General features: G+C 25.7%; 1 protein-coding gene across 3 annotated transcripts in view; it reads left to right on the top strand.

Moving 5' to 3' along the window:
* Positions 1–21,222, top strand: part of LOC111690216 (ABC transporter G family member 23) — an 88,414-nt gene that overhangs the window by 40,531 nt on the left and 26,661 nt on the right. For all 3 annotated transcript variants that reach the window (XM_046950129.1, XM_046950128.1, XM_046950131.1), the window contains exons 3-5: positions 15,480–15,639; positions 17,305–17,567; positions 18,786–18,879. In XM_046950129.1, the coding sequence (XP_046806085.1) occupies positions 15,480–15,639; positions 17,305–17,567; positions 18,786–18,879 (517 nt within the window). The remainder of the gene's footprint in view (positions 1–15,479; positions 15,640–17,304; positions 17,568–18,785; positions 18,880–21,222) is intronic.

Genomic DNA, 21,222 nt, shown 5'->3' with positions numbered 1-21,222 from the left:
CAATTTTGTACTGAACTTTAATGACACGATAACAATTAATCAAAATGTCAAAATATATTCATGTAACTACACAAATTCTTAAACAGACAAATACAAACACATTCCATCACTCACTCGTCCTTTCATACATTTACAATGTAATAATTACAATTGTTGGTATGTGTGTTATTTTTTTAAAATGTGTTCTTAAATTGAATACATTCTGAAGAGTGAAATGGAATCTAGATATTGTTAAACTCTTTACTGAAAACTGGTCAAAATATTTGTTAATAAAACAACAACAGAGTATTCAATTACTTTGGCCACTTCAATTACAATAATAATAAAAACATGTCATCTATGGAAAATTTCTACAGAAAATTGAAATTCCTATGTATGTTGTTACTGTGCTTATTATTTTGGTATGAAGCATTGCAGTGTTTACTTATCCACCCACCAACAATAAACATTTATTTATGTATGTCAATTATTTTATTGTGTAAAAATAAAATTAAGTAGATTTTTATGTAGTCGAACATATAAAAAGGAAAATATGTATATGTATGTACCCTGGTAATAGTATATTATTTTCTGGGGTTTCTTTTTTTTTGGAATTTGTGACTTAATTTTCTACTGCTTTTTATGACGGATATCAAATGCTTAATGTGCACTTTCAAACACACTCAGAAATAACAATAAACAATTATTTTTTTATAAATAAACTCAATTACATGACTTTATGTTTATATATGTTTGTGTTTTTAGTATTTATTTTCTTAAAAGGTAAATCGATTTTTTTTTTTGTCGAACTAAAATTGTGTGGTAAAATGTTTTATTGAACATTTTATGTTTTTTGTTCATCCTTTTTACTTTTAATGAAATTAAAGTGTTACTGGTTGATAGTATTTGTGTATGAATGCATATGGTAAAAACATAGATGTATAAAAAATTTAAATACTCTTAGGCCAACATTTCAAAAAGTCATATTAAAGTTGCTTTATTTGCGATAACAAAATCCAAGTACTACCCCCCAGAAAAAAAAACATAAAAAATAAATGGATTTCTTCAATGTCACCAACATTTGGACATCTGACTTTTACCAAAATTTGAGCTTTTGACGAATTGATTAAGCCTGTTTTAAATGTGGTCCTTCTTTGTAACTATTTCACCAACCAAAGGATGACTAAATGTTATTAAAATTGCAAAAAAAAACTTTTGTTGGTCACATTTGACACGTTAAGGTAAATTCTACATTCGGATATGTCTATGTGTACACAAACACATTCATTTATACTATATTTATATATGTATATATGAATACGATATCATTGGTATACAAATACAAACGGGGTACATGTGCACCCAAAAAACATTAGAAAATATGTATAAAATTTAAGCTTTTGGAAATTTTATTAGAATTTCATTTAATTTTATAAGAAATATTGCTTTGAATAAGAAATAAACACTTTTTTTCAACTAAAATCATATATTAATTACTTTTTTCTAAAGAATATTAAAATACTAATGAAATACATACATACATACATACATACATACATACATACATACATACATACATACATACATACATACATACATACATGTGTATGTAAAAAGGATAACAAGATTTTATGTTAAAATGCAGGTTGAATTCCAATAAAATTGCTTATTGGGTGTTTAAGTAGAAAAACGAGAATAAAATATACACAAAAAGAGAAAAGTACATACAAATTTAAATAAATATGAACTTTTTTATGATTTTCCAAATAAAATAAAATAAAATATATTATTTATTTTTTGTTACTCTTCAAATTTTATCCTCATATGAACGTATAGACGGACGGACGGACGGATTGACAGACATTATAAATGAAACCAAGTAAACAGAATGAACATTCAAATGATTATTGTTTTTATGTATATATTTAAGAAAAAAACAAAAATTACTAGACATACATATTATATATTTTACAATTTCAAATATACAGATCTTTTTTTTCTTTTTGCTCACCAAAGATTTAAAATTATTATATTACCTAAGGAATAGTCAACAATACTTGAGTTTAAGTGTACGAAATGTACTCTATTTTCCTTAAATGTAAGTAAACTACTAAGAGAAGAAAAAAAAAAACGATTTATAAAATTTTCATAAAATTTAATTGAACTTACCAAGATTATGTGTAAACTCTAGAAAAATTACTGGTATCAAAATATAAAAATTATTTAAATTTATAAATATTTACTTTTGATGTTTTTTACTATAAGAACATATTTTATAATATGTATTTTCGTTTTGATGTTATTTTTAATTCATAGAAAATTTTTTTGGTTATTTTATTACAATATACTCATACGCATACTCTCTAGAGCATATATTATTTGTTGTTTAAATATATAGAAATTATAATTTCCATTTTAATTTCAATTGAGTTGGTAAATTTAACTAAATTGAGTATTTTCCTGTTGGTCAAGCAAAATGCATACATTAGCACATATATACATACATTCTAATATACAAATTCTAGGGGAAACCACTAACATTTGTAGAAGAGGTTGATGGTTCGTGGTCATTATGTTGACTTTATTTTTCAATGCTCATGTACATATACTGCTGGTCAGAAAAATAAAATTATATAGAAATACTTTTTACGTAGTGACAAACATCGATCACATTTATTGAGACTAAACTGTAAAAGAATATTTTAGACACAATTTTTTACTAAACTTCAGAAAAGGATATTGTAAAGAATACTTTACTTGCAATTCAGCAAGTTTTTAACTACAAAATTTTGTTGTTAAATAGTAAAAATTCGTAAGTTAACAATAATTATTTTATGTAGAATTCTGAATTTTGTTTCACGATAACAATTTTTAACGATATCGGTAGTTGAAATTAAAAATTTACGGAATTGCGATACTGGAAGAGATTATAACCACAAAAGGAGAGTACTTTTTAGTTTTACTTCTTTCCGATCGCTTCTCTATTCTTTGGAGTAGTATATGGGCTACTCTATAGATCCGACAATAGTCTATAGGCTAGTCCTTTTTATAGTTTATAGACTAATTATCCTCATGTCCATAGAGAGACAACAGACGGTCTATTGACCAGTCTAAGAGCCGGTTTATTGAACAAATGACATTTAACATTGACTTTTCTAATGACTTATTTTTAGATTTTAAGTATTTTTAACTAGAAGTTTAAAATATTTTTGAATTTGTCCTTGGACTAGTATCAAAACTTGGTATACTAGGTAATTATTTTGTTAAGACTAGTTTCCCATCTATTCTATAGAATAGCTTATTGTCTAGCAATGGACTAGTACATTGACTAATGTATTACAAATATTGATTATTTTACTGAGTGAAAAAGTCGTCTTGAAATGCCTTTGTTGTCCATTGATCTTAATTTGCAAAAATTTACATTTGGTGAAATCTGACCCAAAAAAGTACAGTTTTAAATGCGTTTTGTACCATTCCTAATTCCATTTGCCATTCCTGATGCATAGAAATAAAATTGTTTAAGAAAGCATTTTTATTTTAATGCTGGAAAATACATATTATATTATCCATACATTAAAGAACTTATAAATGCAAGAATTGTACTACATATATCACCGATCAAGTTAAAGTTTATTGACCAAAAAAGTCATTAAGCCGCATTTAAAATGTTTATAAAGACATTGCTGTAATCGGAATACAAATAGCAGTTAATTAGATTGCCCAAAACTTTTGATTTCTTTTTTTTAATTTTAAACATTATAAGATATACAATTTCTAAAAAAGAAACAAAATCAGAAGTTCCACGTATTAACTTTAACTACTTTGTTCTATAATGATTTTATACAAATTTTAATATTTATTGCAAATACGCAGTACCCTAAGTATTAAGTAAATAGAAACAAAGTGGTAATAATGTAAATCTCTTTATAGTTGTATTTGTGTAAGTAAATTACACTAACTATTCCACTAAATATTTTCCACATTTTGAAACGTGACCCGGCATAGATTTTTTAAAATCAAAACTCAGTATAGACAGCAAAAACAACAATATAAAAATAATAATAATAATAATAAAAATAATTCAACTAATAATAAAAATGATTAGTATTTTTAGTATTTTTATTGTGTTTTAGTATAAGTTGATAAGATAAAAACCCTGCAGTTTTGCTAAGTTTCTTCAAAGCTGACTTTATATTCATTACAGATAGCAAATTGACTCTGGCATAAATTTGTTCGGGTTAGTTTAAGTTAAATTCTAAAATAATGGTTAAATTTTACTAATCTCTAGATTACTTAAAAAAATATGTAGAAATTTTTTTTCTTGAATTTTAAGGAAGTTAAACATCTGCGGAAATATTGTCTAATAAGGATACATTGTTTTCTCTAAAACTGCAGGAATAAGGATTTTGCTCACAAAAACACATGCACACGCACACAGCACGCAACTTTTAATGTGAGTGCGTGTAATTGAGGGAATTACGTGGGTGTGTGTTTATAATTTTTTATTTTTATGTGATTGTTATTATTGTAGTTGATATTTATTTCTACAATCGTCATCATCATCATCTAAAAAACATGCAACAATGATGTTGTTTTGGTCACAGTAATATAAAAAAACAGCAGCAATACGTCAATTAGAGCTTGATGGCTAAATTATTTTCTTAGGTGGGGGTGGTTAAGTTGAATGATGGTTTAATGCGTTTTTTGTGATTTACTTTTTAAAAATAGGAAAATTTCAAACATCCCAACAATCTCACGCATTTAACTACTTACTAACACATGTATGTAAACATGTATGCATGTATGTATTAATAATAAGATTTTTTTAGTAATTTTCTGTAAAATTTATAAGCTGCTTATTCATAAACATGGTAATCTGACAAATTTGTAATGTTGAATGTTTAACAAATTTATTAAAATGTATCGCGTGTCACATCTCATATATAATATTTTGAGAAAAAATCTAAAAAAAAAATCACACAATCACACAAAAATAAAACATCAGTGCAAAACATAAAAAATACTATAATTCCTATAAACAAAATGTTTTTATTTCAATTTTGTTAATATTATTGTTGTATGTTGTTAGTGTTTCACAGGCAAACCCATAATACCATTTTGGCTGTTGTTTTTGTTTTTCTTTTTTATCAAAAAATACATTTATACTTATTGAGGTTGTTTTACACTGATTGTTAGAGAACGATAACAAAAAGTATATATTTTTTATAAATAAATATATGGAAATGTATGTGTTCATGTTTAAACCCTTTTTAATGATGTTTAGTAAACTGTAAAAATACCGTTATTAACAATTTAACACATGCATTACAAGAAAACAAAAAAAGTTTTTTCTCTCTCATGCATATTTATGTTAAAATATTAATACCAGAAGAGATTTAAATATATAAAAATACAATGTTTAACCCCTTAACTTTGTAATCCTTTTCATTGTTGACTTAAATGTTAAAAGTTTTAGGGAGATTTTAGGAAAATTTATGCTTAAAACGAAATTTAGACAAAGAAATCTTTAATGAATGACCAGGTATTATCATTAGAAACATCGCTTACAAATAAATACTCAAATAAGAGCTTATTAATATGTTGTTATAAACTTCTTTTGTTTTACGCACATTTAAATAAATTTTATAAAGGGTTAATTAACTTATATACGTAAAGGCGCGAAACAGAAAATTTATTACTTTTCCTATAATAAAATAATAAGTATAATTTTTTAAATAAATTTTATTTAATTTTTGATTTTATTTTCTATAATTTTGTTATATTTAATGGTAATAACAGATAATTAAATATAATCACGCTAAAAATCTACATTTCGTTATGATATTTTTCTATTTAACCACAAAACAATAAATTAATTTATTTTCAGTTAACAAATATAATTTTTAATAAAATGAGAAAACTTTTTGTTTATGGATATTTTAAATAAAATACTATTAATTTGCTAATGTAAAGCATTTTATTAAATAAATATGAAACAAATTATTAAAAAAATGCAAATTATTTAACAATAATAACAGAAATTCAGATTAAACTTTACACTTTTCTCATTTTATTTGGTTTGTTTTTCAAGGTAACTAAAATTAAACTTCATCTTATAGGCGTTAATCACCAATTACAATGATACGGTTGAAGTTTTTTCCATTATCTGCATTTTTCTTTTAAAATAAATGAATAATTCACGGAACATTTTAACTGATGTTGTTGTTGTTGTGCAAAAAGGATATTTTTATAAGCAGATTGGCCATTTAATTTGGAAAAGAATAAAAGAAGAATTCATGAAAAGTCATTGTAGTCAACATCATCCAGGATGTTTATACCAAAACTCTTTTCTCTTTAATTGTACAGTTCATTAACTGCATACATGTAAATGACATTGTGTATACAAAAACCCGATAGTTGGGAAAATAAAAAAAGAGCTTAAAGTGAAGAGAAAGCAGATAAGTCTAGATGGTTTAATACAATTTAAGCCTAAAATCTATAGTAGAATACATATTTATATAATATTTTGGACAAATTGTAAATGAACTTTACCACGAACAGCAGGGTACTTATTTACACTCTTTATGCATTTATTTGTATTTAAAAGGAAGTTTTTTCTTATTTCATTTCGCACAATCAAATAAGTAGATACAATTTTAACTGGTTGTTAAATAACAACTTTATTATAATTACAATAAGCAGCTTTTCAAGTAAATGCATATTAAAAGCTTAAATATTTGTCTGTTTTGTATAGAATTTTTACTCTTTTATCTATTATACGTTTTTTATTTGTAATTTTTTCTTTAAAGTTTTGTAAAACTAAAATAAACATGTTAAATGAATGAACCACAAAATGTTGAATAAAACATTGACAAGCAAACCAAATAAACGAACCAGCAAAGACTAAAACAACTTTTATTTTCTATGTACTTTTTCGTCTTTCCCCTACTCTCTTTGCTGTTATATATCTATGTTCGGACACAAATGTAAAGGACATAATTTGTTTCAGTTGTAAAACTTTTACTCATGCATTAAGCGCACATTTGAATACATAGAATGAATAAGACAAGAAAAAATCTAAAAAAAAACAACAGTAGAACAGACAGACAGGCGAATGAATATAAGGGCGAACAAAATTTACCCATAGAATTAATTTTAAATACCCACTGTAAGTGACTTATTTCCAGCTTTTATTTTCCATTCCTTATGTATTTGTACTTCTTTAATAGTCTATTTTATCACATCGTCTGTTAAATAACAAATTTTCTCTTAATTTAGATGTATGTACACTTAGAGAAAAGTCTGATCATAATCTAAGTATAGCCATCATTTTGTATGTCTAATCAATCCTTAATGAGTGAAAATAATTGAATCCGAATTATTGTCCAATGTCCAGAAACACAGTTTCGTGGACGTTGTTTCTATGAATTTTTCAATCAATGTACCTTAGGGATATTTGGCTCAAATTTCAACGAAAGCCTGTCAAACACAGCAAATAGTTTATAGAGGTCCTACTCATCATTCTTCTCTGTGCATGAGTGTGTTAGTAAAAGGAAAACAAATCTCTCAAAACCATTTTGTCGACAAAATCTCTTTTTTGAGTCGTTTATAGTGTAGTCTATACATTTTCTTTAACCTTTTTTTCTCACATTTTGTCTATATTTTTTTTGTCCTGCGACTTGTTGTATAAATAAAAGGCTGTCATAAGCATACAATATTATGAGTTAAAAATTGTATAGAACAAATAAGAATAGAGAAGCTGTTTGCTTGCTTGCTTTGTTGGTTAAAGTTATAGAAATCTAAAAGTAATGATGGTGATGATGGTGGTAATGGCTTCAATGGTGATGGTGGCAAAATATTGGTGTTATTGCTGTTATTAAGATTGACTATTGTATTACTAGACAAGAAGGAAAGTAAAGAAAATGAAACGAATTAAGTTAAAAAAAAGAAAACAGTTAAGAGTCTTTTAAAGAACTTTTGCTCTTTATTTTTACATTAAACACCATTACTTTATATGTATGTATATGTAGTTGGATGGTTGGCTTGTAGTAGATGAATTCATACACTCGTGGAAAATATAATTGTATTGGGAATCAAAGCAGAAATTTAAATATTGCACTTATTTGCAAAATTAGTTTAAATCCAAAAATAATTTAGTTACAACTATAATTTTAAACATTTTCGAGAATATTCCAGGAACGTGTTTATGTTGTGTATATTTTAAAACCAACATATACTTTTAGGCGACTATAAAAATTCTAAATAAAGATGCTGTTAATTTTCCTTGGGTGTTAAATATTTAAAAATAGATCTTTAACGGGCTGATTGCCGTAAATAAATAAATTGTTATATGATTAACCGACTAGCGGACTGACGAACTGACTAAAAGAGAAGCTTCTTCTGGATGGATGGATGGACTAACTGCTATTTTCCTTAACTGTCTAGCTGGCTTTGTAAAAAGCAATAAAAAACCATTTGCTACTATTTGTCTGAACATAATTAAATTTTAAAGCACAGTCTGTGTTTATTTCCTTACAATCTCTTCTGAGCTCTTCCTTTTTCTTTAAGCTATTTAAGGCAACTTATAACAAAATAAAACAATAAGACATTAAAGCTCATTTACTGCAAAATTAAAGTACTAAATGTCCTTTAGATTTTAAACAGTTTCAATTTGATATCTCTTCTAATTATTGGTTAATCATTAAACAAAAAAAAAATAATTTCCGCCATTAAATATACCTCCCCTATACAAAAATAAACATCTCTTTATCACCCAAAGACTGTAGCATAATAAAAAGCTATAGAATAAGAAAAAAATACATTAAATAGGATGTAATGAAAAAATTGTGTAATTGTGACTAATTTCGATAAGAATCTAAACATTTTGTCTCGTAGGAATTTTCATTACAGCAAATTTGTATATCTCGCACTTTTTAGATTCAACAACATCATTACCATTATTGCTATTATATGTATACAAAAATTATTAAATGTTTTAGTTGTACGTATTACGACTTGTCGTTCAAATTCCAAAGACAATACAATAATTTCATAATTATTATCAATGTCTGTATAGTTTGTGTGCACCATTTAAGTGTGAAGTAATAGGCCGAGATTTTTAGATGATAAAGAAAATATTAATTTTGTAAATTATTATTAATAGTTGTAATTAAATTCATTAAAATTGTTATGTAATACATTGAATTAGTTGTGTAAATATTTTATAGGTTAATGTTTTAAAAGGGACATTTGAATATTAACAATGTATTTATATTTAACAATAACTATTTAAAATAATAATATTCAGGTTACTTCAATGACTTACAAAAAATTATAAGTAATAATATATTATTTCTTGAGAAAATTAGAGTTTATTATTAAAGAAAACTTGATTAAACCCCATCAGGAAATCATTACCAACAATTAAAAATTGTGAACAGATATTACCCATTTTAAATATAAAACAAACTGCATGAATTAAAAATATTTGTGCAAAATTTCAGCTCACTAGCTACTTCCATTTGGACTCTATTGTGTTTTAAATAGACGGACAGATGGACGGACATGGCTAAATCGTCTTAGGACGTCTAATAAAGAACCAGAATATATATATTTTTATGGCTCTTATATAAATATTTCAATGTGTTTTTAAACGAAAACAAAAACAATATACCCCCATTTTTTTCTGGTGGGTATAAAAGGAAAATAAATAAAAATTATTAATTTTTTTATCTTTTATTTTTCAATACAATTATTGTTAAATTTGCTTAAGCTCTCATTCTTTCAAGCTTTCATATTATTCTAGCAATTGCCTAATTATCTATATTTTTTCATTGAATTCTATTCAAATTAAGCAATCAAGCAAAACAGTTCAATTAATTTCATTTTCTATTATTGTAACAAGCAAACACAATGGGAAAATTGAAAAAATTAAAACGAAAGAAAAGAAAAAAAACTAAAAGGGGAGTAAAGAAAAAGGAATACAAATCAGTAAACGGCAAACATGACTGAGAATGAAAGCTCTGCAGGTGGCCAAAAATACAGTTCAATTTAAGCGTTAATTAGTAGAAATTCACTACCAATCAGTTGACCATTGTATGAAAGTAACAAGTTAACTAAAGAGAACGAAGGGTAGAGTGACAGAAAGTGTGAAAGAGGAATTGAAAGCCAGTTTGCTAGTATGGGTGTATGAGTGTTTAAACAATAAGTGAATCCTTAAACCACACATACATTCATAGCCTTATAGCTGGCTTTAAACAGGATGTTATTGTAATGTAATTACTGCTACAATTTCAATTCGTTGTTGGAATTACAAACTCGAGCTGAAACTCTAAAAAAATATGGCCCATTTTTTTCTATGTACACCAAGTGCGAAGAAAAACAACTGCAAAATTATGGTAGATGGAAGAGTTTAACCAGGAAATCTAGATGTCCTACGGCTTCTGTTTATTTTTACACATTTTTTCACTTTTCTTTTAGTTTTCAATGCAATTGCTGACTCAACTTGTAGTCGTGCAAAATCCAACTTATTTTTAATTATGGATTTTGTTGTTTACATTCTTTTTAATTTTACTTAACTCTGTTTCTTTTGTCTCTTGGAAAAAAAATCCTAGAAAAATTGTTATTGGTGTAACGAAGCTTGCAGTAAGTGTACCGCAACATCCATCCCATTGTTTTGTTATCAGCAGAATTCTGAAGATTTTTAAAGTTTTTTCTTTTATATTTTTTTTTTTTTTTTGCGAAAAGAAATATGTATAAACTAGTGGTGATTTTAATTTTATTCAGATTATTCAAGTTGTTTGCAATATTTTATTTATATATTTGTTAAGTAAGCCTAAGTTTACGTAAGTAATCTTGTAGATAAGAAACTTTTTAATTTAATTAATATTTTTTTAAATAAAAAATCATTGACGAAATTTATTCCCTTAATTATAAATAAAACTACTAAATTATATTTTTAACTTACATTACAATAATTTGAGTAAAACCCCTCTATACACTTCATGCTTTTTGAAAAGCACAACAATTACTACTATACAAACTTTTAAAAACAGGTAGCAAATTAAATTTGCTTTTAATTGAACAATTGTAATATATGAGGAAATTTTGGAAAATATTTGGCGTAATTAAACGGCTTTTACTGTAAATTCCAAACTTAAAATCTACATTAATTTAACATAATTTAAAAACCAAACAATGCTTAATTCAATTCCTTTCCTTCTCCTCCAACGCGAAAAAAATATGGAAGACATCACTAAAGTACGTGCAAAACAGTTGACTGTTTTAGTTTAATCAGTTGTTGCAACACAACAACTACTTGTAAATTTTTGTAAGATTTTGTGTAAAACTTTCTATGCCACAACCAAACAACGCAAAATAAAAAACATAAAACTTTTAGACTATAGGGAAAACTTTTGTTGTTCACTTTATGTTGCTAACAAATTCATATTGTTAACGAATAAGCAAAGACAAGGACATCATGCACCTGAGTGGTAAAATGATTTGAATTTAAGTAGATTTAATAGCATAATTATAATAATTTAGCAAAAAAATTATTTTTTGTTTGAAAAAGATTTTTTTAAAAGATAAGCACCTTAAACATTTTTGAAATACTGATTCATTATAAAAAACTATATTAACTTCTTTAATATAATAATCCATAAATAAATCTTTTTATTACTTTGGTTTGGTAATTTAAAAATTTGGAGCATGAAATATGTAATTTATAAAAAACTAAATATTTGTATAAAAAATTGACAATTTACCAAAACACTGAGAGATTTATTAAAAAAAATATTTCCATGTTTTAGAGCAATTAGGTACTCTGACTATTTTGGTTTGTTTCCTTGTATAATCCTGATGCATATACGACCCCTTTCTGAAGCCATCTGATAATATCGCAGAATTTTTTTAATAAAAAATAAAATTATTACAATTTTTGAAGATTCTAAAATTACTAACTTTTATTTATTCCATCTGTGAAGAATGAAAGACATTTTAATCCAAACTCCTAATTAAAATCGTATATAAAAAGGTATTTTTTAAATTATTTATATAGAATTATATTTTTTAGTTTTGCTTTATGTGAACTTTATGTGAACAAAAATTACCAATTAAAAAAAGTATTTGTTTCATTGGTATCCTTTATGGGGGGTTTAATTTTTTAAACAAACCATAATGCTTTGCCGGAGAAAAAGGAAAATATTACAAGTATAACAAATGAAATGCCACAAGTTAACAGAAAATTTGTTTAAATAAACCACAAATGCACACACATATGAAAAACGTAGCAATACAAACTTACTCTCCTACACTCTCTAACATAACCCGACAGCTCAGGGTGACGGTACCACACTAATGGTTTTACTCATCATTTCTATATACTTCTCCTTTTATCATAAAAGTAAACATTGATCTATTCAACTTTCAAGTTATTTTAATGAGTTGATGAAAGGGATCCAGACAATATAAAACTACTTGGAAATATACACCATAAATATATGTGTGTAAAGATGTGCAGGACAATACAAAGACTGATTTGAGTGAATGAATGAAATATTGTTTGTAAACAACAAGTACTCTCTAAGTCGACTTACAATGCACATAGACACACATACACCTCCAAGTATTTACATAAATATATATGTATGGTAAAATTTTCCCTTTAGAAAAGCAACTAAAAGTCTAAACCGGAAGTAGGAGAAAGAAAGTAAACGAATGGCCACAAAAGTTAATTAAAATAGCAAAACGCACATTTGAGGTAAAATGAATATATACACATACAAACCCACAAAAAACCAGTAATCAAAGAACATTTACATACAAATCTTTAGTAAAAAAGTGTGTATGTTTTTTGTTCATTTTGAATTTCTGCTCATTAGATTTTTAACAAAAAATCCCCCCTTTAACCATTTATGGCAAATAACTTTTTTTGTTTGTTTTTGTAAACAACATTGTGGTTAAAATTATGATTTCATTCATTGTATAAGATGCTTATAAAACAGGTATATTTGCCTTTTATTACTTCCTTCTTTTACTTTCTAATCCTTGATACAACAATACACTATCATCATTGACATTTTAGGGCACATCAAGTAATAATGTTCATATTTGTATTATATTCTACTGCAATAGTTTCCCTATAAAGTCCAAAACTATGTTTAACTTTTTACAAAATTCCCAGCATACCAAACACACAATCATATTGTGATAGTATAACTGTTTGTCTGTCTGTCTATCATTGTATGGATGATTGCTACTTGGTCCCTGCTATTTGCAAATAACTATTTCTATGAACTTTTTTATAAAAAAATATTTATATGTACTATTCGGCAGTTGGCAGTAGAATTCCCAAGTATTTGACTTTTTTAAAAGCTTGCTATAACAGTTCAAAGTAAGTACTTACTTTTAAAAATTCCATGTTTGAAAGGGAGCAAAAAAAAAATGTGAAAAAACTGAACTTTTCAATATTGCAGTAAAAGGTTTATTGTTCAGTCTAAACATCGAAAATGGGGAATAGGAATGGAGTTGATATGTAAATGCACACAATGCAGAATATCAAAGATTAATTTATGTAAAGTTCATTAGAATGTAAAATTCTGAATAAATATTCAGTAAAATTTGAAAAGATTCAATGTATTTGTTAAAAGTATTAAGTTTTACTAAGTAATTTAAATTTGTCTTTATTAACTTCAAATAAAGAGTAAAATACTTGATATCTTTAAAATCGGAAAAGCTATTCTTACCGATTTTACTCATCCCAACAATTTGAAACTATGAAATTAAAATGTTTGTTTTTTTAGATCATGAACTAATTCTGAGTGGAGTTTTTGTGACATCATTTCATTTCATATATCAGAAATAGTATGCAACCGACAAAATAAAACCAACTTTATAATTTTATCAATTTTTTGTAACATTTTAATTTTTGATATTTTAGTTGTTGATGTTGTTGTACAAAGTATCCATGCAGTTTATGTGCAACCCAATGGCACTGTGGCTGTTTTGGGGCTAAACTGAAAATGAAATGTAAAATACAAACTATACAAAAAAAAAAAAAAAAATATTAAAACAAATGTTAGACGTAGTTGCTCTTAACAGCTAACGTTAAAAGCAACAACAACTACAATAACAAAAAACTAATAATAACAATAGCAACAATGTGGAAAGTTTCCCTAAACGAGAATAACAAAAACATTGTAACAATAACATAATTGTTTAGAAAATGTTGCTACAACAAATATGCGTTTTTGTTGATGTTTGTAACATTCAAAAATATTGGTCTAAACTAAAAAATATACCATTCGAATCATAAGCATTTTTCCTGATTTTGACAATAATAACCATTAACTTCATACGTATCCTGTTTTTCCTCTGTTTTGTTTTTATAAACAATAAAAAGCTGTGACGCATATTTCCTCATACGTATTTATGGACCAATTCTAAATGTACCAAAAACATGCATATCTGTATCCCGAAAATATTGTAGACCTTCAAATGGATTTCAAAAAAGAAGATAGACAGGCTGAAATGGATACATATAACCATCCCACGAAAATAAGGGGTATAACAAGAAAAATGTGTTTTTAATCTTATTTTAAAAAGCATATTTGAAAGACTAAAATTTAAATAAAGTCATACAAAGTTAAGTGCTAATTTCTATTTATTTTAAGCTAAAAAGAAAATATTTTTAAATAAAAATGTTTTCGAAATGTATAAATATATTTTCTTTTATTTAGAGCTAAATCATAGACATTTATTCTCTTTCAATTGTTGTTGTTTAAAACAACAAGTATTGAAACTTAAATAAATATTGTTTATTTGGTAAAACAGGAAAATAAATACTTAGAAAGGCATAACATATTAAAACTAGATTACTAAAAGAACTCATTTGACAAATGCATTCTCAAATTTAAAAATAAAATTTTAAAATTAGTCAAAAGAACTTTTCTTTGTCATTGAAAAAATAAATTACAATTGAAAAGTTTACTTAAAATAAATTAAAATATGCAGTTAATCACTTTAGTAAATATGAAAAGCATCGAAAAGACTTCAACAAACATTATTAATATATAAAATATTATCCTTTTAGTTATAAACCAATTTAAGTTTATTATCCTCTACTTCCTTTGGTCTTATTTTCTATAGTTTAATTTGTTAAAATTATTTCTAACTAAAATTTTTATTAAATAAATCATTTAATAGAAATAATAATAAATGATCTACCGAAATCTACATATAAGTCCTAATTGAAAATAATAATTTAACATGAATTTAATAATTTCTGTGTTTTTGTTATGAATATTAAATAACAAAATAAGTATTTACACATTTAATGTATTATAAAAAAAGAACCACAAATATTAATTAATCTGTTATCGAAATGTTTGAAGAATTGTATTCTAGAAAATCATTATAAATTTAAATTGAATTTATAATATAATTATTATTTATGTGCAAGCAATACGGATAAATAATTAATTTTTTTCTTTAAATTGCAGTTATGGTCTTTTGGGTGCATCTGGCTGTGGCAAAACCACTTTATTATCCTGTATTGTGGGTAGAAGACGTTTAAATTCAGGTGAAATTTGGGTATTGGGTGGTCGTCCTGGCTCCAGGGGTTCCGGTGTACCGGGACCAAGAATTGGTTATATGCCACAGGTAAGTGTTAAACACACTATGATTTCTAAACAATCAAACCTTAATAAATTTACATTTTTTACAACTTGTGTAATTTTAATTGGTTTAACAAATAACAATTATCAAACCATACATTTATTTATATAAAATTTATTCATTAACCACACAATTAAAATACCTTTATAAATGTCAACAATGTTTGAGCAATTTCTAACATAAAATTTATCATCGTCATTTCAATAAGTTTTATCAGGAAGAATTTATAACCAACGATATTCAATTCAATAATGACAATATAAAAAACCACATAACAATGAAATATTTTTAATTATTTACTTATAAAAGCATTTAAAAAAGATTGAAAAAAATACTTTACGATAATGTAACTGTTTAAAACATTCCACAGACTGTGAACGGAAAGCAATATGTGTATAACAATACGTAGTTTCATTGTAATGAATTTCTGTATTTTCAAATTCTATTGTTAGCTCCAAAGAAAACTCAAACTCTTTAAAGCATAGGATTTTCTTAATAAAGCTCTATCGGTAGCTCAAGGCTTTCTAGAGAAATCTCTATAGGAAACACAAGATATTCTAAAGAAAACTGTATGGAAAACACAAGAATTTCTACAGAAAATTCTATCGCTACCTCAAGACTTTCTACAGAAAAATCTATCGCTAGCTCAAAAAAGAAAACTAAAGATTTTCTGGATGCTATTGAAAATTAGATCTTTAACAAGTGGTCATTACAGTGTAAACCTAAACAAATATGTAAATGCAGTTAAATTATCAATTAAACAAATTAAACTAAAAATTACTAATTAATTAAAAATGTTGTTACATATGTTTTTGCCATGAAATTTTGACAATGATTATAAAAGTGGTCAATAATTGAATTAGAAATTTATTAGAAATATTTTATTATATCGGTAAAATTGATAATAAATTGTTTTTCATTCATGTCAAGGTATTTTATTAATAATGGTTTTTAAATTCAGCAACTCTTCAAAATGTTGCTATTGAAATTGAGCAAAATTGTGTAATAAATAACAGACAAATAAACAAGATATGGCGACAGTTTTTTTTATGCAAAATGTGCTGTTAGAGTAATTAACTTAAGAATGCTAGGGAAGTTAAATGATGTATTAATGATGGTTGATGTAATATTATATAAAATACTTATTACTGTTATACATACATTCAAATTTTACCACCTACCACCAACACATTTCTGACAGATCCTTATCAAAGCTAATGAGCTCTTTTAAAATAATTTCAATAATAACAAAAAAAAAAAAAAAAATACAGACACAAAGACTCCTACAAAGAAAATACACTAAATAAAAAAAAAAAAATATTTGTTTTCTTTTTTTATATTTTTGTAATACACTTTTTGTACATTCATCTACCACTAATGGAGTTGCATTTTAAATATAATTTATGGTTCTTCATTGTAAAGAGAAAGAAATGGTCAAAAAAGTACAAAAAATATGAATAAAACAGAAAATAAATTTAAATTTTATGATGTAGTCTTTCAGTTTTATTATAATGTTTTTTTATTTGATTTCCCTTACATATACATACATATTTTTTTCTCTGAATGTTTGCTCCTTTTTATACAATTTTATTAAAAAAGTATAAATATGTGGTTCATGTTTTTTTTTTTTTTTTGTTCATCTTTTTGTAGGAGGTGGCTTTATATGGTGAATTTACTATGAGGGAAACATTAATCTACTTTGGTTTAATTGCTGCCATGTCCCGCAGCGACATTGAAGATAGAACTGAGTTTTTGTTGAAACTTTTAAATTTGCCAAATGGTTCGAAATTCGTTAAAAATTTAAGTGGTGGTCAACAGCGTCGCATGAGTTTAGCAGTGGCGTTGCTGCAGGAGCCGGAATTGTTAATTTTGGATGAACCTACAGTAGGTGTGGATCCGGTGTTACGTCAAAGGTAAGTTTTCTATAGCAATATTTTAATAAAGTAAATTAGTTGCATAAAAGAAAAAAGATGTTAATGAAATAATTGCAACACATTGATAATTTGCCCCGCTTTTTATTGCAGTGATAAAGTTATTAAATATTTTACACTTCCTTTAGCTGTTTGTTGGTAAAAATGCAAACAGTTTTAATACACTTCCGTTTGGTTAAAATTTGTTTTTGTTGTTATTGACTATTGATTGAAATAACTACAACAAATATTTATTTATTTCCATTATTTGTTGGTTTAAAGTAAAAAAGGAAAATAATATTTATTAATATAAAGATATAACAAATTAAGTACCCTGAGCTGTGGTTTTACATTTTTTAATATGCATATGAAATAAAAGATTTGTACGCTACAAAAGGGTACTGTTTACACTATTTCTTGATTTTAACATTTTCAATTGTAACCATTTTAACTTTGTTAATGGCTCAAAATTATATACAAAAATCTTTAAAGCTTTCTCAAGATTATATTTAGCGGTTGCTTAAATATATTGATCTACTACTACTTTATACACAAAAGTTTTTCTTTAGATTTTATAGTAAAGGCTTTATCGCCGCCTTAAAAAGTTAAGGCGGCGATATCCTCTATCCTCTATTACTTAGTGTTTTATAAAGCTTAAATACTATATCTAAAGAAAGCTTTATGGCTAACAATATTTTTTAAAAGAAAAGCTCTAATGTAATATCTAAAGAAAGCTCATTCATACCTGCAGTTTTTCGGAAGAAGTTTTTATAATTTAAAGAAAAGTTTAAGCTTAAAAAAATCATTAAAGTCAAAGTTCTATTCCTATTTTTCAAGCTCCTGTAATAAATTATTTTTTTTTTTTGCAAATAAACTATACATATGTGTATGATTTTAAAGTATTAAGCTTTACAAAAGAAAATAAATTATTTAACTCGATTATTAAGGACAGGATATTATTTGGTCGATTTTTATAGACTACAACATCCTTAACGAGATTTATTGCAATTCAATTTGGTCTCTGCTATTTAAAAAAATTATACATTTTTATTTACTTTTCATGTTGCTCATGTATGTACTAATATAAATACATGTTCAGATTAATTACAGTTGTTTAATTCATTTTCCTTTTTCTTTTACATATTTAAACACGAATACTTTAATTCATTTTGTTTCTTTTCTTCTTCCTTTTCTTTATGGCGATTTGTCCTTTCGTTGCAGCATATGGGATCATCTAGTGGATATAACCAAGAATGGTAACACAACTGTGATAATTACAACACATTACATCGATGAATGTGCCCAAGCGCATGTGGTAAGTAATATCTGTTGAATTGTATGTATGTTTTAATGAACGTTTTTAAAACGAATGTTGTATCAGAACAGTTATTTTTAAAAACAACATTTACGAGTGTATTTAATCTTCAACACACATGCTCTTAAACACTCGTATAACACAAGGATACTCATTTACTTACTCACAAATACCGACTTGCTATACACATGTTTATATTTATACACATGTTGAAATAAATGCAAGCAGTTTTCTATCTGCTCGTCCTGTTAGTCCTTTTTCTTTTCGTCTTCTATTTATTTGTACTTTATATTTGTATCTGTCGGTCTTTTGTCCATTGTATCACCCGCATGAAAGACAGCGTACGAAGGGATTATTGTGTAAAATTATTAAATTGTACAATACCTAACAGATTTTAGGTAGCCTATTTTAAAAAATCGAATCGAATTTATATATTTGTGATTTATTTGCATACACAGATGTCGATATAATATTGAAGTGCCTAGAACAGGCTCATGGCACGACAGTTAGTGACTGTAAGTTCTGCTGACAAAGTTGGACAATTACGCTGAACTGTCTGGTAATGTGCAAGCATTACATTTAACATTTTAAATTAAATTGTTTGGGTTATGAATGCTATTTGTTAAGCAAGTAATACAAATGTAATTGGGGTCAAAAATAGAGTTCAAGGAAATGTTTAAACATTTACTTTAATTACTAACACTAGCTTGCATACAAATCCCACAGACACATATTTACACATAATTATTTCAAGTGTATATATTTGAAAAATTTTATATGCAAAAAAAAAACAACAATTAGGTCAGTAATTTTTTAAGTGTAATAAGTAAAAGTAAACAAATAACTTATAAAAAGGAATTATAGAATTTTTCTCCAAATTTTAAAATGTATAAATTAAAAATATTTAAAAATTTATTTTTATAATTGTCATATTACTTGAAATATTTAAAATTACGACTTAGACTATTGTCCAAATAAATTACTCATATTCTAATTGCTTTCGTAATTATTTTTGTACAAATAAAATATAGAAAAATAGTTTTTATTTACAGTTGACATAAAATGTACATATATAAAGTTTATAACATTGTATTTTAAAGTAAATTTGTTATGACTTATGTGGCTTTCTTTTTACAGCATCTAGGAGAAATTTTAAAAATTAAAATCAAAGGAAAAGTTTTAACTGCCTTATTCATAAACATTTGTTATAGTTTTATAGAACAAATTTTTTATGAACATTTTTTTAAAAATCTTTTATAAAAGTTCATAAATAAGACCCTTAATATTTTAAGAAAAACACAAATAAATTAATTAAATTTTTTGAATTATCACAGATTTTTTACGTATTAGTAATTTGTATAGTAAAATATTACTCATACCTTCCGTAGTCCCTATAATAAATTGTCAGATTTATTTAGTTTTATGCATATAAAACTGAAGAGATACAAGAACATTAAAATATATAAATTTAGCTCAAAAGACTTATTCTAGGGAAACGGTTGATGGCTATGATGACTTGGTGAAATAATGGACTGATTTCATTCACTCAATAGGCTTTGTCTTTGGGGCAATCAAATAGTGGCTCTATAAGATTTCCTCGCTCATATAATTTCAGTTGCATTTAACAGTTTGGCATTCGCTGATTGCATTTTTGCTGCCAATTTGGCCTGATACTTATTAAGTGCAAAGTTTACCTTTGAAGAGTATTCTGTTGAAACTCTTTTAAAGTTCAACTTTCAGAAAAGCTAAAAAGAGGTACTGAAAAAGACTTTCGGAATCAATTTGAATACAAATTCACAACTTCTGAAGTCATGCATAAAACATAATTTTTATGTACCTTTTTGCAGAATTATTTGTAATACACTGAAAGAAAAACTTAATTCATTCTTTAAAGCCCATGTTATAAGCTTCAGCTTTTTTGTAAGGATATATAAGAAGTTTCCTTAATTATAATTGATGTTTTTTTTCAGAAACAATTAAAACAAAGAAACATTTAATTTATAATAATATTTCTCTTAGCTTTGTTTAGATTTGGAACAAATAAATTGCTGTTTATGGCCAATACATCCTTATTATTTTGAATAGGAAGTTGCGTGTGATTTTTAGTTAATGTTCATTGTAGGAATTCGAAAATAGCACAGTGGGATTAATGAGCTGATAAATTGAAAAATGGCGTTAAATGTAAAAAATGTATTTTTTTTTGGAGGGAAATTATGATTAATAAAATTTTAATGAATTCTAAAATTAGTCAAAAATTTTAAATTAAATATGGAATCCAACGTTAATTTAAAATTTCTTAAATTAATCTAAAACTTTTACATAAAGTTTAAATAATTAACTATT

This window comes from Lucilia cuprina, chromosome 4, assembly GCF_022045245.1.
Source record: "Lucilia cuprina isolate Lc7/37 chromosome 4, ASM2204524v1, whole genome shotgun sequence".
NCBI lineage: Eukaryota > Metazoa > Arthropoda > Insecta > Diptera > Calliphoridae > Lucilia > Lucilia cuprina.
The sequence above is the reverse complement of the archived record's forward strand: the minus strand, read 5'-3'. Positions and strand labels throughout refer to the sequence as shown.